The sequence below is a fragment of the Camelus bactrianus genome, chromosome 19, assembly GCF_048773025.1.
Source record: "Camelus bactrianus isolate YW-2024 breed Bactrian camel chromosome 19, ASM4877302v1, whole genome shotgun sequence".
Taxonomy (NCBI): Eukaryota; Metazoa; Chordata; class Mammalia; order Artiodactyla; family Camelidae; genus Camelus; species Camelus bactrianus.
The window spans coordinates 14,605,451-14,632,294 of record NC_133557.1 but is presented as its reverse complement, the minus strand read 5'-3'; the positions used below and the strand labels follow the sequence as shown (position 1 = coordinate 14,632,294).

General features: G+C 38.5%; 1 protein-coding gene across 1 annotated transcript in view; it reads right to left on the bottom strand.

Annotated features, from left to right (window-relative positions):
- Positions 1–26,844, bottom strand: part of CTNNBL1 (catenin beta like 1) — a 143,840-nt gene that overhangs the window by 45,726 nt on the left and 71,270 nt on the right. The window contains exon 11 of the mRNA XM_010960747.3: positions 10,590–10,771. Coding sequence (XP_010959049.1) covers positions 10,590–10,771 — 182 coding nt within the window. The remainder of the gene's footprint in view (positions 1–10,589; positions 10,772–26,844) is intronic.

The window sequence follows — 26,844 nt, the reverse complement described above, 5'->3', positions numbered from 1 at the left end:
ACTCGCCAAAGTCACAGAGCCTGTGGTGGAAACACAACTTCAAATCAGAACCCAGCACAAAGCTCCTTTCTAATAAGCTACTTAAGGGATTTAAAGTTAACTACTCTCAAACAGAGGTCTCAGCTGCAGAAAATCACCCCCATGATGGTTCATAGCAAGGTTCTCCAACCCCATCCCCAGTGGTGACCTCCCCAGCCCAACCCAACACTATATCCTTTAATAGACCAGCATCTTAAAAGAGGTAAGAGCTGCTTCTCTTTAACCTGATACCTGAGAATAATTTGTTTGGAGAGCCTTTGTTTGGCTACCAGAAAACAATGTTCAACATCTTTCCAACCTCCTTCTTATGCTAATTACAGTTCATCAGCATCTGGACACCCACAAGCAAAATCAATCTGACTATAAAAGCCAGCCAAGACTTTTTCTTACCATTAAAAAAAAAAAAAACTGCAACATGATTAAGTACACAGAGCATTTCCCCAGCAACCTGCAAGCTGCTGCATATATAAATCACATCTAATATCACCAGAGTCCAGGAAGGTGGACACTAACAAACATCTCACACCTGTAACTGTATTCTTCATGAGCAGTGAAATGTATACAGGTTTATTTTCAGTTTATCCTCTTCCACATCATCTGTTAGATGCCAACATGTCTAACACATTAAAACAGTCACACATTAAAAAAATTTTGAAAGGCATCTTCACTTCCCCTTATATTATAACCAGATGAACACAGATGCTTTAGCCTTCAGTCCACGCCTCGTCTCCTTACCATCCTGAAGTCCCAGCACATTCACAGTGCTTGGAAGAGCCAACATCATCATCCAAGCACAGCTTACCTTTCCAAACTGCCATCACCTCCACAAGCTAATCATTTAACCTGAAATCTATCCTGCCTTCTAAAAATATACAGTCCAGTTTCCTAATTATATTAAAAGACTCACCCTTGTCAACATGCACATGACACACAGAGTGAAAACAGCAGGTTACAAAATAGCATATACACCATGGCTCCATTTACACAATTATATGCACATATGTACAACCCCCACCCCTAACAGATGTTTGAATGGATGGTGTCAGTGATGCTTCCAGTAATTAACTGTGGGTGGTGAGACTGGGGGTGATTTTTACTTTTTCTCCCTTCTTTTCCACAATGTTTGAATTTTCTACATTAGGTTATTTTATTCAAACTCAGAAAAAGCAATAAAGATACTTTTAACAAGCCTTCCTCTAAAGACCCACCATGTCAGGAAGCTTCTCTTGGCACAGAGAAAAGTAAAAAGTATGCTTACCAAGGCTTATGCTCTGAGCATTCTGGCCAGTGGGTCTCAGCACTAGCTGAGCGATAGACTCCAGAGCATCTAAAAAATATAGATGTTTGGAGTTCTGATCCTCAGATTTTCTGGAGGTGGGGCCCTGGCATGTGTATTCTGTCAAAGCCCTTCGAGTGATACTGATCAGTGAGGGTCGAAAACTACTGACTTACGGCTCATTCTCAAGGGGACCAACACAGGGAGAAAAAAGGCCCGAGTGCTGGGTGAGGTGTTTAAAGGCAGGCAATTCAAAGTAAGCAGATGGGGGTATTCAGGAATGTTTAGGAACAGAAATTGAAGGCTGAAGTACCACTGAGCTTCAGATATGAAAGGCCACTGAGAAGAGAGGAGGCCATTGTACGCAGATACACCCTAAAGTTGGAAGGCAAGAAGAGGTGAACAAAGTATGGCAGGGCAAAATGTTTGCAATTGAGAGACAGAGTTTATGCAGTACTAGGGGCAGGACTACTGATAACTTAAAAGAAATTGCATAGGAAAAGACACCAAGCAGTTTAAATTAGTCCCACTGCTACTGAGCAACTTTGATTTATGATTAAAAGAAGAAGAATAAGAAGAGCAGTGCATATGATTCACTTTTCAGAAACCACAGAAAAAAATTAGCTTAAAATCCTAGTGGGGCCATGTACTAGATGTGTCTTTGGAAAATGACAACTTCTCTATGCCTCAGCGTTCTCACCTGTAAAACATGGTAATAATATACGGCTCACAGGGTTCCTGTGAGGATTAGGTGTAATGATATAATGTTTTTACCTGATAGGTTTTTATCTGATGATAGGCTTTTGCCTATTAGAGGACTCAACGAAAAAAGCCCCCATATGGTAACATTAGGAGGCACAACCCAGTAAAGGCTATGTGTTGAATTTTAATAAACCAGGTTATTACAAACCAAGTTTAATAAGCCAGTTAATTACTGCCTAGCCCCTCGGTCATTTCCTCATTTTGGCACCACCTAATGCTAAAGAAATAACCTAAAGAGGTTTGGCTATTTCTCTCCTGCTTCTACATTTCTGCTATTTGTTTTACTTCTATAAAGGGGATATGCTGCGTACTAAACTATTTCTATAAAATTCAATCAAGATTATAAATGAAAACTAACAGAGTCATATTGACAAAATAATAAATGTACCAGTGGAAAATTCTATATCCAAAATAAGAATTCAGCTAATGTGGCCACTGAAGAACTCAGTTTCTACCTGGAAAAATGAAAAACGTGTGAGAAAAACAGGAATGATAAATGTTTCTCCTTCATCCTTTCCACCCAGGCCCTCAATATCAAAATTGGGTTTGCGCTAAATTAGCTGAAATACTCAAAATATCTAAAATTAGTACTATACCTATGACCTGTAAAAATTTGAGGGAGTCCTTTTAGTGTAACACAATAAAATAACTGTAAGAACAGCAATAACTATTAACATTAATGAATGTTTGCTATGTGCCAGGTTCTGCCCTAAATATATTAACTCTGTCAATCCTCACAACGGCTCTGCAGAGTTCTTCTAGGTCTGGTTTCTGCTTAACTAATCTAATCTTTTGCTCCATGCTCTTTTCACCAAGGGCTGGTGCCAAACTGGCCTCAGAGGGTACTCCTGGGAAGCTTAATAAAAGGCTACATTTTAAACAAGATTCCAGACGATTCTGATGGGCAGCAAGGTTTAAGGCTCACTCTAGTCTGTCCCTCCTATCTTTTATTTTATACACGCTGCTTTTTTCAGTTGACATTGCTCCATCTGGCTAACTCATACCTAAGATTTGGCTCAAGAATCACCTTCCTTTCCTTCTTCCTTCCTTCTTTCCTTTCCTTCTTCCACTCTCTCTCTCTCTCTCTCTCTCTCTCTCTCTTTCTTTCTTTCTTTCTTCAGTGGAGGTACTGGGGATTGAACCCCAGACCTCGTGCATGCTAAGCATGTGCTCTACCCCCAGGAGCTACATTTCTAAGATGGGGCTGTTTCTAATCTCCACCTGTTCTCTCACTGCCCAGGCTAGATTAGGAGCCCCTGCTCCATGCTCCCACCCTGCCTCACACTCTCTTTTACATTTTCCCTTGTACTATAAACACAGGTTTCTGTCTCCATAGCTGGACTGTGAGCTTGTTCACCTTCCATTAATAGCACCAAACCTGGCACAGAGAAGGAGCAAACGGTTTGTTTAATAAAAGAATGAATGAAGTCTCAATGACCTACCTTTAGGACTCTTATTCATAGAAACAGATCCTCTGCACAAGCATCAACTGAAATAGAAGGTCTGGTACCTCATTCAAGACGGGATGAATTTTGACAGGATCAGCAAAACCAAGATTATAACTGAGGGTCCAGATTAACAGACCATGATAAACAGTGGCTGTCTTATCTCTTGGTAGCTCTTATTATGACCTAGCTTGTCTATACATGGAGTCCTGGTCCACAGCTGGGCTTCACACCCACAAAAGCCAAGGAATTTGCAACCTACATGTAAACATGGAAACTGAGAGAGGTAAGGATGACTATTTTTGAAAGGAGGCTGATATGCAGTAACTGTATTACCATTTATTAAATGTCCACATGCTAGAGATTATGCAGGATGCTCATGATCATTATTCTTCACACAAGAATTTGAGAAAGGTTTTATCAGGCTTGTGGACTGAAGAGGTATTCAAGGTCTAGAAAGAATAAACTGCCTAAGGCCACCAGCTAGTTTGGGGGTAGAGCTGGGATTTGAAGCCAGGTCTGTTTCCTACAAAGACAATCCTCCTTCCCCTACTCTGTGCTGCCTCTGGATACCAACCGGAAGACCAGTGGAGCCACCCTGGTGTTGTAAGAAGCTTTATAGAAGCAGACCTCAGTTCAGATCCTGCTTTTGTCACTCACTTGCTGAAAGACATTTGGTAATCAACAAACTCTCTGAGACTTATCTGTAAAAAGATGATAGGAATGCCTAATTCATAAAGTAGGTATGCCTGTAAAGTCCTGAGTATATTAGTAGATGCCCAGTAAAAATGTGAGCAGGCCATTAACCCATTTCCCTCTCCTCCAACAAAAGAGAAAACCAGTTTCTTCCAAGATGGCAGGTACATCCTGTTTCATTGTCTTCCTCAGTAGCAAACAACTATGCTGTGCTCTACTTGAGAAAGGCCTGTGGGTTAATCCTTAATATGACTGGAACCAGTTAGCAAGCCAGATGTGCAACACTTAAAATCATCCCCTCAGGCCTGACGAGAGGAACCCTAAGTCCAAACACATTGCTTATTTCAGCATCCTTACATTCTGTCATCCGAGGTCAGGAATGAGACAAGCAGCTGGAGAGAAAGGGAAAAGAAACTGATCCAGAAACTACTCAGTTATCAGGTTTTCAAATAGCAGCAAAAAACAACAGCCAGATATTTCCATCCTTGTTTAACATAAAGTGCCTGTTAGTACATGGCTTAGTGCTACTCTTAAAATTAAACACCATTTACTATTCACTTGCTCATTGTTTTGAGCACTAAAACCAACTCTGTGTGACTTTCAAGCTTGGGGAACACAAAAAAGTGGGGTTGGGGGAATCTTTGAATTCTCTGTTTACGTTATATAGAAAAGTGAGGACCTGGGGCTCCCTGGTACGTCCTCTCTGGGGGAGTTTTTGTCTTACATTTCACACAGGACCTGCATGTTTATAGTCTACCCCTACAGAATGTCAGGTTCAGGGAGGAAAAGGATTTCTCCAGGTGGGTACTTTTAAAACTACCAAAAGAGCAGAAGGAAGAGGAATACAAATGGGAAACCTAACCTCATCTGAGCCACTAGCAGGCACTGTGCTAAGTACTTCATCTGTATTATTTCATTTAATCCTCACATAGCAACCTTGTGAGATAGATCCCAACATTATACTAATTTTACAATGAAGGAAATACAGGCTCAGAGAGGTTAAGCCCAAAGTCATACAGCTAGTAAATGAAAGCACCAAGACAGCAACCCAAGTCTTGTCCTGTATATGTGAGGAATACTAGAGTTAAGCATGGTGTATTGATTTCTGCCTTGTGTGGCAGAGTAGAGGATGGTGCCATTTACCAAGACAGGAAAAGCAGAAGAGACCTGGGCAATGAAGGAATGAGTATGATTTTCAATGAGCTGAGTTTGAGTATCTAGTGGAGTTGTCTTCTGGTTAGTAACAGAAACAGACTCATAGACATAGAATACAAACTTGTGGTTGCCAGGGGGATGGGGGGTGGGAAGGGACTGGGATTTCAAAATGTAGAATAGATAAACAAGATTGTATTGTATAGCACAGGGAAATGTACACAGGATCTTGTGGTGGCTCATGGCTAACTAGAATATAACAATAGATGTATGTATGCTCATGTATAACTGAAAAATTGTGCTATATGCTGGAATTTGACACAACATTGTAAAATGACTATAACTCAATAAAAAAGTTTACATAAAAAAAATAAGCTGCACTGATTAGAACTTGGGGTGGAGACAAGGCTGAAGATTTGACAATCAGTGGCAAAGACACAGAAGTTAAAGCTGCAGGTAGTAGATGAAACCAAGAAGAGTAAGTGGAGTTAAAAAAAAAAAAAGAAAAAGAAATAGGAGAAGACACCACCAAGCTATGCAAAAAATGAACACCTGAGGGGCAGGACAAGGAAAAGAATCTGGAGATGGAACACTGGGAAAGAGCAGCTTCCCCCTGCCCCACCAGGGCAGGCATTCTATTTTGTTCCTATCGTATATTAGGTCTTAAATTCTGAACATAGCAGGAGCCCCAATAAAAGTTGGCACCAAATGATGCCATGCCGTTGCCACAGCCCACCATGAACATGTTAAAAAGGTTTCTTTCTTGCCTAAGTTGGTTAAACGCCCTTCTGTTCTGACTGCAGGAAAAGTTTTGCTATTTCCCTCTTCTAACCCTGGTAGGTGGTGGGAGCTCTGGTCTGCAATTCCTCACTGTTAGAAGCCCGAGAAGCACCTGGCAACAGCATACCTCCTGACTTGAGGAGTCCGCCAGATTCACTTACATTTCTTTGCAGATGACAGAAAAGTATTCTTTCAAGCAGTGACCTGTTATCAACTGCTGTCATTGTTGATGAGGTAAAATGTGTGCCTATGCCTCATATGCACACCACACAACCACACACTGCTTGCTTGGTAGCTCACCCCCCCTTAAAGCTCATAATAGCCTCCAGGGAGCCATGTTAAAACAGCGCAATTAACTAGAACTGCTATAAACTCAATAACTCACCTACCTAATGAAGCAATACGAGGAAAATTGGACCTATTTTAATAAGAATTTTTAAAAGAGACAAGAAGTAAAGGTCAAATGCCATTTCTGGATCCCAGCTCTTTTCTCCTTCCCTCCTTGTCTGAAGCAGCTGATACCAAGGAGACAACATACACTGCGCTATTCTTCAAAAAACCAAGGAGGTTGCCAATCATGCTATTGCACCCAAGGGCACATTTTTTTCTTTCCAACCCATCCCCCAAGCTAAGCACCTCCCCCGATCTATTTCTGAAGGTTTCATTATACAAACCTGAATGGATTTCAATGGCAATAATCCTTTTCCGTCTCCACCCCAACTTACAAAAGGAGAACTAAATTACCAGGAATTCTGGGTTTTAGGGGTGGTGTTTGCTTCTCTCCTCTCTAGAGTCTGCTCAATCTAGAGATTCACCTCTCTCAGCCTCTTTTGTTGGCTTTGGGAACAAAGATGTTTTTAGGCCACCCCACTATTTAGCATATCACGAGTCCTGACATCCCAGCAAGAATGAGTTTGCCATTCTCATGCAGCTGTCACATAGCAATCAGACCGGGGGGCAATAAAACCCACACTCCCAGTTCTCCCGCAGCCAGTCTCTTTGCCTGGCTTCCCAGTGGCCTCTTAGAAGAATAGGTATGTCTGTCTAAGGCCAGGGTAGGCAGAACTGGAGACAGATTTAGTGCAGAAGAGATCTTAACACTTCTTGAAGTGCCTAATCTATTCCGGGGTCTGTGCTAAGCTTACACGTGTCACCTCACCTGACCCTCAAATCCACCCTGTGTGGCAGACCTAGCATTTTACAGATGGGGCAACTAAGGCTCAGAGAGCTTAGGAATTAACCCAAGACCACATGGCTGATGAGCAGTGGCCCCATGTGTACCACACCAGGCTATACTGCTACTGTAGGAATCTGAGGACGGTCCTGAGAGGTGACAAGGGCTGAGACTGGACCAGGATGAACTCAACGCTGATACGCGACAAGCCCCTGAGTTTGACAAGAAAAGGAAGAGTGCCGGGCAGCCCTCCAGAGGGTTGGACTGCCAAGCTGATTCCCAGCCCACAGTGCTTTATTATGAGTTGTTGGATTACCAAAAGCTTGTCATAGGGTGGCTTCACCTATAAGGAAGTTCTATCCATAACATGGCTCTTAAGGGCATGGCTCTAAAGGAGGTGTGGGGGTGGGGGGGAGTGTTCTGCCATAATTTCTAAGCCCATGAGACAAAGAAAAGCTTAAGGCCAGCAATCTACTTGTTTCTGCTTCTAAACAAGCTGGGTCCAAGACCACTCATCCCAGATGTATGACCAACAACTGTCAACTGTATTGTCTCAAACTTGCAGGGTTCTGGGAGAGCCCCCAGTCCATGTTTGTCTTCAACGAGCAGTCTTTTAGGGAGGAGGTTGATCATTCATGTGGTCAACGAATATTTACTGTGCATCCTCCACATGTCAAGCGCCAGGCTAGGCTCTGGGACCCAGTGGTGACAAGGCCACTGGTTTCATAATCTTTTTTTTTTTTTAACACTGTTTTAATTGAGTTATAGTCATTTTACAATGTTGTGTCAAATTCCAGTGTAGAGTACAATTTTTCAGTTATACATGAGCATACATACATTCATTGTCACATTCTCTTTTGCTGGGAAGTTTCCATAATCTTAGGGGCTATGAAGTCAAAAGTCCTGGGGCCAAGAGTCCATTTAACAAGAGGCTCTATTCCAGCCTAGGAATCACATTATGCTTCCCTGAGAAAGTGACATCAAAATTAAGGACTTGGAAGATGATTAAAAGCTAGCTAGGCAGACAGGTCAGAGAAAATTGTTGCAGATGGAGGCAAGAACATGGTGGAAACCTGGGGGCGGAATGAATGAGGCATGTTTGCAAATGCTCCTGTGCTCTAGCTTACCACACAAACCTGGTCCACTTGCATCAGAAGGGTCAGCACATGAACAGTAATCCAGAAGACAGGACAAAGAAACCTCGCACAATGCACCCCTGCTCTGCCCTGCCTCCATTCTCACTCTACCATTCATGGCCAGGAGCAGGAGCAGCTAGCAGCAGTGGGAGGTGGCCAGGGCTGTGTTTTCTCCTTGGGGTTCATTTCTCTCTGAGTGCTGGTGTATTCAGGACGCAGAGCTCATCCTCACCAGCCATTACAGTCCAAACATGTCTTCCAGGAGCTGTCTTACCAAGCCATTGCCCTCACTAATATAATGTTATGAAATTCCTAATGCAGGTACTCTAAAGCAAATGTACTGTTACCAGCACGCCACCGGGCACATTTTTCAGAAGGAAAACAGCTGCTCACTGAATCTGTCGCTTCTCAGCAACACGCACACAGAGCAAGAGCCTGGTAAGGGCTGTTTTCCTTCACTTTCTTTGAGCATACTGAAGATACAGCACCAAGTCTCTCAACCGAATCTAGCAGGTCAGCCACACACAGTCCTTGAGGAGTCTCCTGGATTACAGGAAAAAGCCTTGACAACTAGGGCCTGTGCCTCGGGATCTTAAAGTTCAAGTATCAGAGCTTCTAGTTCACTTGTCTAGTTTCTACATTGTATAGACCAGGAAGGAAAACGCAGTTCAGAGAAGTTAAGCAAAAGGTCTAAAGTCACACAGCTAGTTAGCTGGAGAATTATAGCTTGCTTCCTTTCTCAGCTGATTTCCTTATCTAAAAAAACAAGGCTACCACCATCTACTTTACGGATCGGGAGTCCTAAATAAGACAGCACACAATGCAGCAGCACAAGGAATGTGGCAGGTTTTCTATGAATAGTGACTCTCTCCAAAATCTTACCTCCTAGATCTCCAAGACCACCCATTCCCTCTCCTCTAGTCTCACTTTGCTGAATTTCCATTGAGGAAAGAAAAAAGACCAGCAATAGGGTTAACATGTTCATAGTGGGTGTTTGGTTAGTATCTGATTTGAGGTGAATTGAACTGTCTCCGTGTCCTCACAGCTCCAATCCACAGCGCATGCCAGGCCTGCTGCGTCTGAGAGCTGATTTGGTCAGAGAGGGTATCACTGGAGGTGATCACGGAAAGCATGTCACATCACCTTCCCTTTAGCCACTTCAAGGTGGAAGAGACTAAGCCAAGTCAGTTTGAGGAGAGACAGACAGGAACTCTCAAACTTTTATCTAGGATGGTAAGGAATGCAAAAGATCCTGCAGAGACTGATGCCGTCCTACCAATCACTGATGAGAAAAATCACCCAAACCATGGGACAAATGTCCACTTCTGACAAGACAACCAAGTTAGCCAGCTAGCAGTTCAGGTTTTCCCTCCTCTTTCAAAAACGCCTCCTCCTCACTCCCCTCTTTGCCATCCCCCCACCACACTATCAAATAACCATCCAACCATGTAAATTCCCTGGTGCAAGTGTCTGTTAGGCTCCAGCAGAACTGTCAATGCTCATAAATCCCGGGCCTTCCAGACTGCACTGCGGCAATTTACTGGGGGGAGGGATGCGGCAAGCCACCGGACAATAGGAGGAGACTGGCCTAGCAGTAACTACTCTGGTTACAGCACCGAAATTCACGGCATTTTGCTGGGAGTGTGCACCATCAGGGAGGAGAAACATAAAAGGGGGAAGCTGGGCTGTAAATAGTTTATTTCGGCAATTCCTGATGTTGGCTGAATCATACTTTAATACAGAAATACACGAAAGCACTCCTCTGGAGGTGACATGTGTTGCCACCTCATTACTCTTTTCAAAAGGGTCTTCTATCAGAGAGACACCTGGCTACAAATTATAGTGAAGAAAACAAAACCTTCACGCATAGACTTATTCACAGGCCAGAAGGAAATGGAACCACTAGGAGTCAAACAAGCAGAGAACCAGTGCAACAAAGGCCATCAGTGACCTCGGGTCTCTGGGTTGCTTTTCCATACAGAGAAAAGAAGATGAAAAAGAAAAAGGTAGCACTCTTCCAGCTAAGAGTTGACTCCTCAGCTGCACAACAGAACTTTCATAGTAGCTTCTCATTTCCTCATTTTTCCTAATGCACTTAAATTGGGCTGATTTTCTTCAGTGAACCCTACCTTCATGCTCCTTCTCAGTGGTTCCCACTTTCTTGATCTTCCTGGGAGATTTCATAAAAAGGGGAAAGATGGTTCGTAAGCCAAGAATGTCAACAAACTTGTGGCAATTGTCTGTGCCCTCGGGTCCAATCATGGCGTGGTCCAGCACTTTCAGGGCACTGCTCCGGGAGATCTTCTTCTCTCTGGGAACAACAGAGGTTTCATGTGAGGCATTTCATGGGTATGTTCTAGCCTTTTTCATTTGTTTTTAAGTTGTATTTACTGCAGTTCTCATAATAATGGAAAAAGAAAAACAAAACAATTAAATGTCCACCAGTGAGAAAATTACTACATTATAGTATATCTACATGAAATATTACACATTCGTTAACAATAAGGAGAGTCTGTAATAGAATGAACAAATTCTTATGGTCAGAATGCTAAGCACAAAAGATAATATTAAAAATTCTACATGATGCATTACCTCAATTATGTGAAAAATATGCATTAAGAGAGACCGGGAAGAAAAAGATCAAAATACTAACAGGTTATTCCAGGGTAGAGGGATTATGGATCACCTATTATTCCTTTTCCTTTCTCTTTAACAGCTCTACCAAGATAGAATTCACACAACAAACAATTCACCCACTTACAATGTACAGTTCAAAGGATTTTAGAATATTCACAGATATGTGAAACCATCACCACAGTCAATTATAGAACATTTTCATCACCCTAGCAAGAACTCACCTATCCTTAAGCTATCACCCCATCCTAGCCCTAAACAACCATTGATTTACTTTCTGTCTCTATGGATTTGCCTACGCTAGGCATTTCAAGTAAACAGCACCATACAATATACAGCCTTTCGTGACTGGCTTCTTTCACCTGGCATAATACTTTCAAGGTTCATGTTGGAGCACGTAGCAGAAGTTCACTTTTTCTATCCTTAAATAACAATTGTATGGAGATGTCACAATTTGTCTATCCATTAATCCACTGATGGACATTTGGGGTGTTTTACCTTTTGGCTAGTATGAACAATAATTATGAATAATGCTACTACAAACATTCACATACACATCTTTGTGTAGAAAAATGTTTTCATTTCTCTTCAGTATATGTATATCTAGGAGTGAAATTGCTGGGGTACCGGGTAACTCTATGTTTAAACCTTTTGAGGAACCGTCAGACTTTTTCAAAGAGGCTGCACCATTTTAAATTCCCACCAGCAGCATGTAAGTGTTCTGATTTCTCCACATCCTTACCAACACACTCATCATTTGACTTTTTGGTGCCAGCTGTTCTGTTGGGTATGAAATGGGATTTCATTCTGCTTTTGATCTGCATTTCCCTGATAAATCATGATGGCTATTTGTATATGCTATCTGAAGAGATGTCTATTCAGATCCTTTGCCCATTTTTAAATTAGTTTATCTTTATTACTGAGTTGTAAGACTTCTTTATTCTGGATACAAGTCCTTTAACAAATAAATGATTTGCAAATATTTTCTTCCATTCTAGGTGATAACTTTCCACTTTCTTGATAATGCCCTTTGAAGCATAAAACTTACCTATTTTTTCTTCTGTTGTTTGCTTTTTTGATGTCACAACTAAGAAACCATTGCCAAACCCAGTATCATGAAGATTTACACCAGTTTTCTTCTAAGAGTTTCATAGTCTTAGTTCTAACATTTAGATCTTTGATTCATTTTGAGTCATTTTTTGTATATAGTATGAGGTAAGGGTCCAGCTACATTCATTTGCATGTGGATATCCAATTGTCCCAGTACCATTTGCTGAAGAAACTATTCTTTCTCTATTTAACGGTCTTGGTATTCTTGTTGAAAATCAACTGATCATAGACACATGGTTCTGGATTCTCAATTGTGTTTCATTAAAGTATGCCAGGGCCACACTGTCTTGATTACCACCACTGCCTTGCAGTAAGTTTTAAAAGTGGGAACCCTACATTGTTCTTTTTAAGACTATTTGGCTATTCTAAGTCCCTTGCAATTCCACATGAATTTTTGGATCAGCTTGTCAATTTCTACAATGACGTCAGCTAGAATTCTCATAGAAATTGTGCTGAATCTGTAGATTACTTTGGGGAGTACTGCCGTTTTTAACAATATTAAATTTTCTGTCCCATGAATGTGGAATATTTTTCTATTTTATTAGATCTTCTTTAATTTCTTTCTACAATATTTTGTGGTTTTCAGAGTATAATTTTACAGTTCTTTTGTTAAATTTATTCCTAGGTATTTTATTCCTTATGCTATTATAAATGGAATTGTTTTCTTGGTTTCATTTTTGGATTGTTCATTCCAAGTGTATAGAAATACAATTGATTTTGTATATGAATCTTATATCCTGCAACCTTGTTGAACTCATTTATTACTTCTAATAGATTTTGGTGGATTCCTTAGGATTTTATAAATACAAGATCATGTCATTTGCAAACAGAGATAGTTTTACTTCTTCCCTCCCAATCTGGATGCCTTTTACTTCATTTCATTGCCTAATTGCTCCGGCACAGTTCTAGTACAATGCTGAATAGAAGTGATGAAGGTGAGTATCCTTGTCTTATTGCTTATCTTAGGGGGAAAGGACCCAGTCTTTCACAATGAAATGTAATGTTAACTGTGGATTTTTTACAGAGACTATCTCAAAGGTTGAAAAAGTCCCCTTCTATTCCTAGTTTAAGTATTTTTATCATGAAAAGGTGTTGGATTTTGTCAAATGCTTTTTTTGTATCTTATTACTCCTTTTGCTACTTTTCAGTGTCTTTCATTTTTCCATAATGAATATAGGGTATTTTTTAGAATTAGAAAAGATAAACTATTAAAAAAATAAAGGTGATTTCCCCCTCAAGTCTAAAGGTCATAGAATAATCCTGCACGGGCTACTACTCTTCTCTAAGGAGTATAATTTTCTATAACCTTACATTGTTTTCTTTGACACTTCATGAGGTAGAGAGGAACAAGTCAGTCATTTCATATCTTAGTATAACTGGTAAATCAACCAACCAAGCCAATTTTCAATATTTACTGAGCACTTAGTATTGTGGCAGACACAAGAGAAAAACAAAAATTAAAGATACGGTTTCTGCTTTTAAAACAGTTAAATCTATTTAAGGAGACCAATATGGAATAAGCAAGGAAAAGTATAAGTCAGCATATAATTTTCCCCCATGTATTTACTCAATCCACAAATCTTTACTGGATACCTCTTATGTGAACAGGACAGATCAAGTCCCAGTTCTCATGGGGCTTCTATTCTAACTGCAGGAGACAAATGGGAAATCAAGATACCTGACAGTGGTAAATGTCATGGAAACAAAGCAATGTGAAATAATGACTGAAGAGGATATTTTAGGTTAGGTTATTAAGGAAGGCCTCTTTAGTAGTAACATTTGTATTGAGAGCTGAGAGATGAAATGAGTTGGTCACGCACATTTTAGGGGCAGAAGGAACAGCAAGTACAAAGGAAATGAGCGGGCATGGTCAAAGAACAGAAGGCTAGCATGTTTAAAGCCTACCAAGGATCAGTGTTCCCAGCTTGGATCAGAGAGGGAAGCATGGCCTATATCAAAGGTCATGCCACCTAGTCTTGTGAGATACAATAAGGCCTCCAAGTAAAAAACTGATTCTAGGAGTTATGAAGACACAGTCCAACATGTTTGTTCTGAGACTATTATGTGTTAGTTATTTTAGAGTGAGAGGGAGACATTACATGTATTTGGGGGAGTATGGGAAAAGACAGATACACTGTAACACTTGAAAGGTGAGAAAGTAAGAGTGGTGAGTGTGGGCTACTCATTAGTAAAGCCTAGAGAAGAGAGTTCATCAGCTTAAGAGGAAAGTCAGGGTAAGATTTTCTTTAATTATTATTTTTAAGAATATGGATAATTTAATCATATTTTAAGGTGTCAAGAAGCCAATGGTGATCAGGAAACTAAAAATAGAGGGGAGAATTAATAGAAGGAGCAAGGTGGTTGATCAGGCAAGGAGAAACAAGCCTAATCAAAAAGGTGGTAATAACATAACCCAAAGCCCTTTGTCCAATTGTTACCTGAAAGCCAAAGAAGAGGAATCAGAAATGATATCCCTCTTTTGTATAGGAAACACTATTAAAACATTGTACTATTAAAGTGTTAATGATGCAAAGCATGCTATCCTGGGTCAGAATAGCCAGCCAAGACTGGGTCCTAATGAGTGCAGGAAAGGCAAGTAGACAAAAAGCTTGCTGAAGGCATCTTTTGGTGCTAGATCATCCCGGTTTACCTGAGACCATTCCATTTTCAGCACTGAAAGTACAACATCCTGGGGAACCCCTCAGTCCTGGGCAAACCGAGATAGTTGGTCATCCTACCTGGTGCCAACTTCAAACGATCAGGGATGTACTGTGAATATTTCTGCCTTTATTCCTTTGCTGTGAGACTAATCAAAATAATCCATAGATACTCACAAATGACATTCAACCCAACTACTGAGTTTAAAAGAAAAAAAAAAGGCTACCACTAAGCATGCAGGCTCCATGCAGCAGGCACGGCACTAGCTGTTAGGAATTATAAGCTCTCTGTCTTTAACCAATTTAAGAACAGGTAAACAAAAATAATTTCAAAAGCCCGAAGCAATGGAAATTAAATCCAAGGAGGTGAGAGGTAGAGATAATTGACTTTATCCAGGAGAAATCTGTGAAGGTATCAAATGGAGGGTTGACATCTGAACTAAGTCTGAAGAATGAGCATTTGCCAGGCAGAGAAGGGAGAGTGTTGACACGGGTGGTGGTGGTGGGTAAGCTGCATGTGCAAAGGTGCAGGAGGTCTGTAAGAACATGTCACTTGGGGGAACTGGAAGTAGGTATGAATGACCAGGGTGGAAGATGACTGAGGGGAGGTGGGCAGGAACAGGTCACAACAGGCCCTAGATGTGCTGCCAGGGAACCTGGGAGTCTATGCCATAGGTGTTGAGAAGCCATGAACTGTTTAAGAAAAGGAGAGCACTACATGGATAGATTTTAGAAAGCTTAATCTGGCAGTAGTGTGACAAAGAGACTGGAGCAACAGAGATTGGGGTCGGGGAGCACAGTTAAGAGAATACGACAAGAGTGTAAGTGAAAATGACAAGGAGTGGTAGTGGTATGAACAAGGCATATTTGTGAGACATGGAATCTTAAATATCAGGAGCAGAATAAACACATTTCTAAATTCAATAGGAAGGGGTTTTTTGGCACCATGAAGAAATTCTAAAAGGAAGCTAGGCAAATAATATATCTATTTTCATTGCAGCTAGACTTTAGCATCCTACTCTACAAGCTTAAATTTACAAAGGTTATGACTAGGGCAGATAATCATGTGAAAAGAAATTAGGAAACTGAGATACAATATCCTTATTGTTTAGTCACTCAGAAAAAGTCCTCTTGAAATGAATGACGGTCATGTAACAGGGCACCTTCAGTTACCATTCAGCATACACTCAAATCATTTCACATATAACACAGAATTGTTTGAAATACTAAAGGTAAAGGACTCTAGTTTAGCCAAGTCTCTCTTTTTCCCCTGCCTAAGCAAATTCAACAAACAAAAGATTTTAAAAGTAAAACCCTTCTTCAGGTAGGCAGTGTAAGACACGTTTAAAGGGGGCAGTAATTGCATATTGATCACCATTTAGGCAAGCTGCATGGAGGTGAACTTTGGAATATTCATTGGGCTCAAGTTCAGGCTTTTAGCAATCAATACCTGTTTGGCCTGACTTTCTAGGGTTGACTTTATTTGAAATATTTATTCTACTTGAAGACAAGTAGTTTATCTTAGTCTTGGCTGGGTTCATCAGGCTGTCGATCATGCCAGGACCAATGTGAATGCTAGCCTCTAGACAATGGGTGGTTGTGGGAAATGACTGAGAGTCATCTACTGCTCCCTCCTCTGCGAAGGTGAACCTTCTGAGGAGGAGAGGTGGGGAGAGGGAAGTTTCTGTTGTTTTAATTAGCTTGTTCTTTCTTATAATACGGAAACACTTTGTAATTAACATGCATTCTGAGTATAGTTTTTTTTTGTTCTTTCTTCAAATATTTATGAGGTCCCTAACAGGTGCCAGGTATTAAGCTGAAGATGTAGAGAGAGGCACAGCTCATGCTTCTGAGGAGCTCAGTCCACGGGGGAGACAGATGTGCAGACAATGGTACACTGAGAAGAGCCAAGTACTGCAGTGGAGGTGTACACAAAGTAGGACACAAATGCAGGAAGGAGGGCTGACTATGTCTGAGTCAGGGAGGCCTCACAAAGGAGATGATACCTGAACCAAGCTTCACTGGATGTCTTTCCCAGGCAAGCAAAAAGAGAAAGGGTATTTCAAGCAGAAGGAAACAACAGCACATGCAAAGACAGCAGTAAGCATGGAACAGTTGAGCACTGGTTAGAACAAGCATGTGAGGAAACTAACCAAAGCAGCAGAAAGGAACCACCTGAAAGAAGAAGGGGGAAACAATCCCTAGAGCTCACCAAGGACCAGAAGTAGTCTTTGTTCCCACCAGTTGCAATGGAAAAACCTTGTGAACTCCCAGTTCAGCAGGTAGAGTACTTAGAAAGGTACTGCTTTAGTAATGAATTAAATTTGCCATACATTACATGTTAGTCTGGACCCAACTAATAGAGATCAAAAATAAGCTTCAAAAGGAGCAAACTATTTCCAAGTAATTTAACTACAATCTAGAACAAAGTTCAAGAATATTTATAAGGATGCAAAAAAAAAAAAAAATCCAAGTTATATCCACAACATCTGAATTTCTTTAAAAAAAAAAAAAGAATAAGCATCCAGGCATTCAAAGAGCTTAAGCATGTTAACTAGAAACAGGGAAGATATTAAAAAGACTCAAAGTGAACATCTAGAGAAGAAAAACACAATGTCTAATGAAAAATACACTGGATGAGATTAATTGGAGATTACATACTGCAGAAGAAGAGTGAGCTTGAATACGTAACAACAGAAACAATCTAAAATAAAACATAGAAAGCAAAAAAAACTGATCACCAGTGATCTGTGGCTGGACAACTTCAAACAGGTTAAAGTATATTTGACCCTTGAACAACATGGGGGTTGGGGAGCCAACCCTGGGTGCAGTTGAAAATCTGAGTATTTTATAGTTGGCCTTCCAGACACAGTTCCTTTGTACCCATGGATTCAACAACCATGGATCATGGCTGACTACTTAAACAAAAAGAACAATAACATATAATGGGATTTATAACATATGTAGGAGTAAAATATATGACAACAGTCGCACAAAAATCACAAAAAAAAAGAAAAAAACTTTGTTCTTAAGAGTAAAAAACTAGAAACCTAAATGTCCATCAACAAGTTAATAAACCAACTGTGATATATTCATAAAATGGAACACTACTCAGCAAATAAAAAGGAACAAACTACTGATAGATGTGGATGAATCTGAAAATAATTATAGTGAGTTAAATTGGGCAGGTCAAAAAAAAAAAAAGAGTACATACTGTATGATTTCACTTACATAAACTTCCAGAAAATGCAAACTAACCTATGCACATAAAGCAAATCAGTAGTTGCCTGGAGACACTGAAGTTGGGGTGAAGATTTATGGATTACAAAGGGGCACAAGGTAACATCTGGGTATGACAAATACGTTTGTTATCATGCTTGTGGAGATGGTATGATGTGTCTACACATATCACAAAACTCATTCATTGTATACTTTAAATATGTGCAATTGAACTATATTGGAATGATAAACAGCTCTGTAGCTGATGGAAGGGCTCAGATAGGTCCTGTACCATTTCCTGCCAGGTAATCCCTTTTCAGTTTAATCTGCCTTCTCAGCCATAGCACTTTCTCATTTATGAAGAGGTAACACCAGCCTGGAGGGCTGTTGGAAGGATTATTTAGTGCTTTTGAAGCATCTTTCAGGTTTGTAGAGAACAGGGGCAAACTACTATTATCCCATCCAAGTGAGAATGGAAATATTCAGTGAGTAGGGAAAGGGATACTTGTTGGACAAATAACAAGGAAGATCTGTGTGTGCAACTTGGAACACAAACTGGATACAGCCCCATCAGGAGCACAGATGACTTCTAAAAGATGTTCATTATTATTTTGCTTTCGCAGCTGAATCTAGAGACTGAAGGTCAGAAGAAAAGGTTCTAGCTCTTAAAGCAACACCACAACAATAAGAAGAACAGTGACAACAAAACCTGTAAAGGACCATAAGAATAAAAATGCAGCAGAGTTTTTGGATCCTCACATGTTCATTTGGAACAAAAACAATAAAGAACAAAACCAAGGGAATAAAATTTCAAGGTTAAAAACAATTCCCCAGGCTGGTATACCTACCTATATGCTTTGGTACAAACTTGTAACCCCATATTGGACCTGCAAAGACTCACTCTGCAGGTGATATACCATCACCATTTTATTTGTTTTCTTTGTCAGAGACACATTTTTTTAGATTAAGGAAAATCTTACTGAAAAAATCTCAGAGGAAAAAAAAAAAACCGGTGGTTCCTGAAATGGATGTATCTGTATACCCTTCTGTTTCCTTTCTTTCTTTCTGACTACACAGTTAATAACCAAGATGGGTTCACTGTATTTCCGCTACACAACCCCAAGTTGCATTTGTACACATCCCTTGGGGATCACGGTGGTCTCTTCTTTTTCTAACTGGAACAGGGTTTTACAACACAAGTAATAAGCTTCATGTCAACATTTTCAAGGAAACTGACAGTGTAATTCTTCTGTCTCCCACTGGTTTTGTTGTTTCTTAAAGAACACTGAATTATTTGATATAAACACATACTGTTATAAAGTGCTTGGTGGGGGCAAGAGGCAAATGATTTGGAGTATAGTCTGTAATGAAACCTAATATATTGAAATCTTCTATTTGTAGCAAATCTTACCAAAGAGAGACATCTGTAACCAAGAACATGGAAACAGCAAACCAGTCTCTTTCCAGGGGCAATGAGGGCATTTTAATAGCTCTGCCTTTATTTCCTGCTAAATTGTAAAATGGCTATACCTTCGTAAGAGTAATTTAGCCTTATTTCTATGACTTGGGCCCTCTAAATCTCATCATCACTCTGTTAAACTGAATACTAAACTATAATTCTCCTAAATTTTATTTTCGTCTCAACTGTCCCTGACTACCAAAATAGCACTTGGTTCATGTTCATTATTTTAACTCTTTTGCTGCCAAAGAACATCCAAATATTCTGTCTGTATCCTAACTCTTGACTATCAAACTAAAAGAACGGGGCCAAGCTGCCTGACACACAGGAGCAGGATTTTCTCCAGCAGGGACTCTCTGGTTCCCTCGTCCTTTCAGTATACAGGTCCACACTGCCCACGAAGCTCTGCATCTCCCACCCTCACCTCATTTTTCTCTTTCCTTATCAAAACACTAGGGCTGAATAAGGAGTTCCCCCCCACCACTTTTTTTTTTTTTTTGAGTTCTTATACTCTAGGATGGCTACCTGCTGCTTTTTTCACAGCATGAGTTCTATTTTTAAATATCACCTCAGCAATCTTTTCTTCTTTTTCAAAATGTCTTCATCTGTCCTTTGGCAGAGATAGAGAAAACAACAAAAAATAGTCCCTTTTTTTTTCTTATTGATTCTGTCAAGCACTATGAAATCCAGGTGCTCTTTTAATATAGGAATGAAAAAAAGTCAGCTGCCAACTAAACTAACACTGGGGTGGAAGGGTAAACCAGAGAGGAAAGGCCTGCAAGGTGATGGCAAAGAGGTACTAGCCTCTAAACAGTCTCCAGAAACAAAAGCCGAGACACTACAAATCTATGTGAAGGATTTCTTTGAACACTGAGTATAAAGGTTATAAGAAATAAATATCTAAACCATAACCCTGAAATACGTAGGAGGATGATGGAAGAAGAGAGTTGAGAAGTTCAAGTGTTCCAAAGGGGGATAAACTGAAGTGTGGACACTTGTGTTGGCTTCTGCTCTGAAGCCCAGCATGGGCACAGGCAAAACAAGGCAGTGAGCCCAGGACAACAGTTGACGCCTGGATTCCCTGCAGCCTTGAAGATCAGGTTGACAACCACTCTGTGGCATGTTTTATGTTCTTCACACACTAAAAGATTTCACATGGGAAAACAGGACTAAATATCTCCAGGCAGGAGTCTGCATTCTCAGCTACATGGCTTTTCATAAGTTACTCCTCATCCCTTGGGTCTACCTATGGGATCTGCCAGCAGTTCTGTGACTCCAGGATTCTAAACAGCAAAAATGTTTCTCAGATTTTTCTCATTCATTTAGAAAATATTTATTGGGAGTAGTGTTGCTCGGTTCTGGGGGTGTGAAGAGGTTGGCCTGTCTCTGCTCTCGAGAGTCTTACAGTACAGCCAGAGACAAACAGATGCTTCCCGCATAGGGTGGTAAGTGCTCCCACAGAGGTGCACGAGGGATGCCAGAACCTCATCTCAAAATCTCGGGGTGGGGGGGGAGAAATGGGTGTAAGGACATGGCTAGGAGAAGTGATATAGGGGCAGAAGTTTCTTAAAGAAGCTTATCCTAAATATCAAGGGTGAGCTACCCTTAGAAAATAATGAAATGTGTTAAGGAATCTAAAATAGTTTGGTTTAGAGAGTAGGATGTAAAAGTGTGGGAAAAGGAGAATGAGAAGAGATGGCCACAGGAGAGTTAGGCAGAGGCCAGACTCTGAAGGGACTTGATACCCTTTCAAACGTTCATAGACAAAAAATAAAGCTTCATTTTTTAAAAATTAAACTTCAGTAATAGAAAAGGAACAGAATAATTTCTATGTTTATACAGAAGAAGGAAAATGATGAAAGAACAAAAAGACAAGACAAAACAAAACCATCGAGGTAATCACTAGAACAAAATAAATGGAAGAAAAGGACCAAACATAACAGTCATTACAACAGAAATAAATACATTAAATTCATCTATTTAAAGACAAACTCTAATATTGGACTAAAACCCTAAAAAACAGCTACATGCTGTTATGAAGAGTCACATATAATATAAAACGACAAAAAGTTAAAGATAAAAGGAGAGGAAGGGATACAATAGACAAACACAAATTACAAAAGGATTCAAGACAAATTCATTACGTGCAACAAAGAGGGTATTCAATATTGACAAAATATACAATTCAAGATTGAAATAAAAGTAATTAGCACTTACTTGCTGAATAAGCAAGTAAGAATATAACAAGCCAAAAATTCAAGAATAGAAAAAACTCCACAATTAGTCTAATTCTACATTCAGAATTTGACAGATTATTAAAAAAAAAAAAAAAGAAAATTGGATACAGAAGAGTTAAAAGTATATTTAAAAATTTATTTAGGTGATATTTATAGTACTTTGTACCCTAGGAACACAAATTTTATTCAAATGTCCATGGAATATACACAAAAACTAGCCATCTACAAGGCCACAAGTGAAATCTCAAATTCAGAAAGTAGGTATTTTTCAGCCTATATTTTCTATTAATATAATAAGAAAGCAAGACTTAACCACTTGAAAATGTGATGAAGCTAAGCAATTTTAAGAGAAAAAAATTTAACCTGAAATGTTTTTGTTTTTAAATAAGAAATATTTTAAAAAGCATTAACCATTTAATTCAGAAATTTAGAAAAAGGGCAATAAAACAAAAAGAAAAGAAAGTAGAAAAAGAATTAAAGCCAGAAAAAAAAAATTCCTGAGAAGGCAAAAAAATAAAGTATCCAAATAAACAAAATACCAAACCAAAAGCAAGAATAATCACTATCATTTCTAAAAAATCTGACTGAGGAAGAAAGCAAGGAAATTTAAATACATAACATTAATTATGATAAAAGGGACATAAAGTACAGAAGGTGAAAGAGAGGAAATGAAATGGAGGATACGGAAAAGAATTGTATGAATACAAGGACAAATTATATTCATTAACTTGAAAGTTTATGAAATTCAGAATTTCAGGAAAGTATAAAATATCAAATTGTCTTAAGAAAAACTATAACACTGATGACAGAAATCAAAGACCTAAATAAATGAAGAAATATACCATGTTCAAGGATTGGAAGATGCATTATTACAAAGATGTCCATTCTCCCTCAAATAATCTATAGATTCAATGCAATTCCAATCAAATCCCAGCACGGTTTTTCTATAAATTGACAGGCTGGTTCTAAAATTTATACAGAGAGACAAAGAAACTAAAGAACCTGAACAGTTAAAACAATTCTTAAAAAGACATTAAGTCAGTGGATTCACAGCACATGATTTCAAGACTTAACTATGAAGCTATAATCACCAAAATAGGGTGGTGCTGGCAAAAAGACACACAGATCAATGGAGCAGAATAGAAAACATGGAAATAGACCTACACATATAAGATAAATTGATTTCTGACAAAGGTGTAAAGGCAATTTAATGGAACATGGATAGTCTTTGCCAGAACTGGACATCTATATGCAAAAATAATAAATAACACCAAGAACCTCAATTCATACCTCACACAAAAACAGAAATTAATTTAAAATGGATCACAGATCTATAAATGTAAAACCCCAAACTGAAAACTTCTAAAAGAAAATATTAAAGAAATGCTTTGAGATCTTGGGTTAGGCAAACACAATTTATATACCATACCAAAAGAACAACTCAAATAAGTTTATAAATTATACTTTATCAAAGTAAAACTTTTAAAAAGACACTGCTAAAAAATGAAAGGGCAAGCCACAGATAAGGAGAAAAGATTTCCAAAGTATGTATCTGACAAAGACTTGTATCTAGAATAAAGAACACTTAAAACTCAATATGACAACCCAAACAAAAATCAGACAAAAGGTTTGAAGGAAGATTTGACTTTAACAAGACATAGGAAAGGCCGATATGCACATGAAAAAATGCTCAATATCATTAGCCATCAGTTATACGCATATTAAAACCACACTACAAACTCACTTAAATGGCTAAAATTGAAGTCTGACAATACCAAGAGTTACAAAGGATATGGAGCAACTGGAGCTCTTATGCCTTGCTGGTAAAAACTAAAATGATACAATCATTTTGGAAAACAGCTTGATAGCTTCTAACAGTAAACTTATATTTATTTATATGACTCAGTCATTTGTCCAAGAGAAATGAAAATACCTGTTTACCCAAAGACTTTATTCACAATAGCAAAACACTGGAAATAACCCAAATGTCCATCAACAAGTGAATAAATAAACAAAATGACATGCTGGAATGAAGAAATATAATGCAATACTCCTAAGTATAAAAAAGAAACAAACGACTGATATATGCAAGATGAAGGATTTTCAAAAACAATTTGTTGAATGATATAAGCTAAACAAAACACATACTGTACAATTCCATTTATATGAAATTCTAGAATGACAAATAGTTGCCTGAGGCCTAAGGTGGACTGTGGAAAATAATGACAAAAGGGAGCAAGTGAATTTTGGAAGGTGATAAAAATAATCTATACATGCACTGTCCAATATGGCAGCCACCAGCCACGTGTAGCTACTGAGCATCTGAAAAGTGGCTAAGTTTTAGATTTAAATTGAGGAGCTAAAATTTAAATTTATTTAAATTTAAGTTTAAATTTAAAAATTGATACTTGATTCAGTTACTGGGAAACATTTAAGGATGTCTAGAAAAACTTAGGTATGGGAATAGACTTTTTCAACTGTAAATTTTATGAAGTCTAAATATAAATCAATGAAAAATTAATGAAAATTTAGCACTGAATTGAGATGTAAATGTAAAATAGACACTGAATTTCAAAGACAGTATGAAAAAAGAATGTAAAATGGCTTAATAACTGTATTTTTTATTGATTACATGTTGAAATGATGATTCTTAATATACTGGGCTATGTGAAATACATTATTAACTTTATTTGTTTCTTTTAAACTATTTTACTGTGTCTACTACAAAATATAAAATTACGTATCTCACTTGCATTACATTTCTATAGAATAGGGCTGTTCTATACATTCACTGTGCTGAAAACAAAGGTGTGTGCATCAGCCAAAATGAGAACTGTACACTTAAAATGAGTGTGATTTATTGTACATAAACTATGCCTGAATAAAAATGATAAAAATATTAAATTGGGTAGTATATATATATATATATATATATATATATATATCTGTGTGTGCTAATTTGTGTGTATAAATGATTATCTCATTGCTGACCTTTCCTTATCAATAATCAGAAATGTAAAAAGAAAATTCACAAGGTATAGACATGCAAAATTAACTGTTCCTCTTAATAGTTAATACACTCAGTTATATTACCGTTATTTAATGTCGGCCTCTCCCAATAGCTATTGAATTTCTTGAAGGCAGGAATACTGTCTTGTTCATGTCTGTATAAGCCTAGTACTTAACATAGTAAGTTAACCCTAGTACCTCCTCTAAAAAAAAGTAAATAAATAAATAAATCTAATTACCTTCCTCCCCCCACCAAAAAAAAACAAACAAGTAAGCAAACAAAAACCACAGCAAGTTAACACAGCACCTTACCAATGTTTTAATATGCAAAATTATCCCAGACACTTTATATACAGTCTAAATCCCACAAACCCCCTGCAAATTTGGCATTGTTATTTGGCATTCTCAGTTTTCAGATGAAAAAACTGAGGGTCAGAGGTCAGAAAGGGTAGGGTAACTCACCAAATATCCAGAACTAGTAAGTAAAAGAGCTATGTTCCAAACCCACACTGACCTCAACTCCAACGCCCTTTCTTCCACACTATACCACCTCTCTAGGTGAGCATTTCATAATTGTTTGATGAGTGCCTGAATCAAAATAAAGATTAGCATTTAGGGGCAATAGAACCACAGAAATTTTCCTGAACTTTTAGTGTTACAGCTTCATAGTCTTTGAACGAGTCCCCTCGAGACAGGGAGCAACTTGGCAGCTCTTCCCAGAAAATCAGGAAGCATGAATCTAGTATGAAAAAAAATTTCGTCCTATTAAACTTTCCATTTGGGAGCCTGAAGAAGAAAAATAACACAGAACAAAGAAAATGAGAAAGAGAAAAAAGGAAATACTGAATCTGCTAATATACCTAATTAATGAGAAAGAATTAATCTAACAGTTAACTTCAGCATTCAAAAATGAAAAGTTAGGAGATCCTAGAGAGGAAGTTTCTAAGTCTTTTGGAACTCCTTTTTAATTAGGCTCCCAATCTCAGCATTCCTGTTTGAATAATCCATATCTCTGGTTATTTATTCAGCTCCCTACTGCTGCACATTTCCAAGCCATATGCTACAGGAATACATCACCTCGTATTTGCTCTCAACCATCGAAAGACACTGGCAGTTCAGACCTTTAAGAAGCTTAGAGAAAAGTCCCTGCAGAGTATAGTTTTAAGGTTAGAAGGCCCAGGAAGCCAAATGCATCTTCTTTATATGCTATTTGCTTGAGAAAAGGTAGGTCATTTCAACAAAAGGACAGGCAATTAGAAGGGTAAATGAGACAAACAAACAAAAGACTCAAGAGAGTAAAGCTAGCAAAAATCAGCTGAACACTGAAGGCCTCTGAATAATTCCAATGCTGCTCTCTGCACTTTAAAATAAAAATTTTAAAGCAATTCCAAAAAGGAAGATTTTCCCATCAATCCAAGGTCTGGTATGTACTAGATAAATGAGGTCTACTGTGCCCCCACTCCAGCTCTACACAAATCTTTAAAGAGAAGATATTTTAGAAACATAAACCTTTATAATCCTAAAAACAAAAATAGTTTAAAGCATAAAAATTGTAGAATTTGTCATTGGAGAATTTGTTATAATAACAAAACACTGGAAATAACCTCAATATCAATAACAGAAGATGATGAAGTAAGCTATATTCCCTTAGAGTCCATTATGCAGTTATTGAAAACTCTCAGGAAGATTATGGCACAGCACGGGAAACAGCATGTAAGTTTAAAAAAAACAGAATAGAAAATTACATGCGTGGTAGGCCTAAAAAGCTGTTAAAAACAAGAAAAGTTACAGAAAAAAAGACCAGAAAGATTATGCATCCAAAGTTGGCTTGTGTTTCAGTAACAGAGCTATTTTTAGGTTCCGGATGCAGGAATTCTGTCTTATTTATTTCCGTATAAGCTAAGCACTTAACATAGTACCTTATCAGTGTTTCTAACAGCAGTTTTGCATGTCTATATTGTAAATTACATTTAGTAGATATGTATCAAATTTATAAATAATTTTTTTCAAACAAGTAGTTTAACAGAAGTTTCATTGTATGTGAATACAAGTTTCAAGA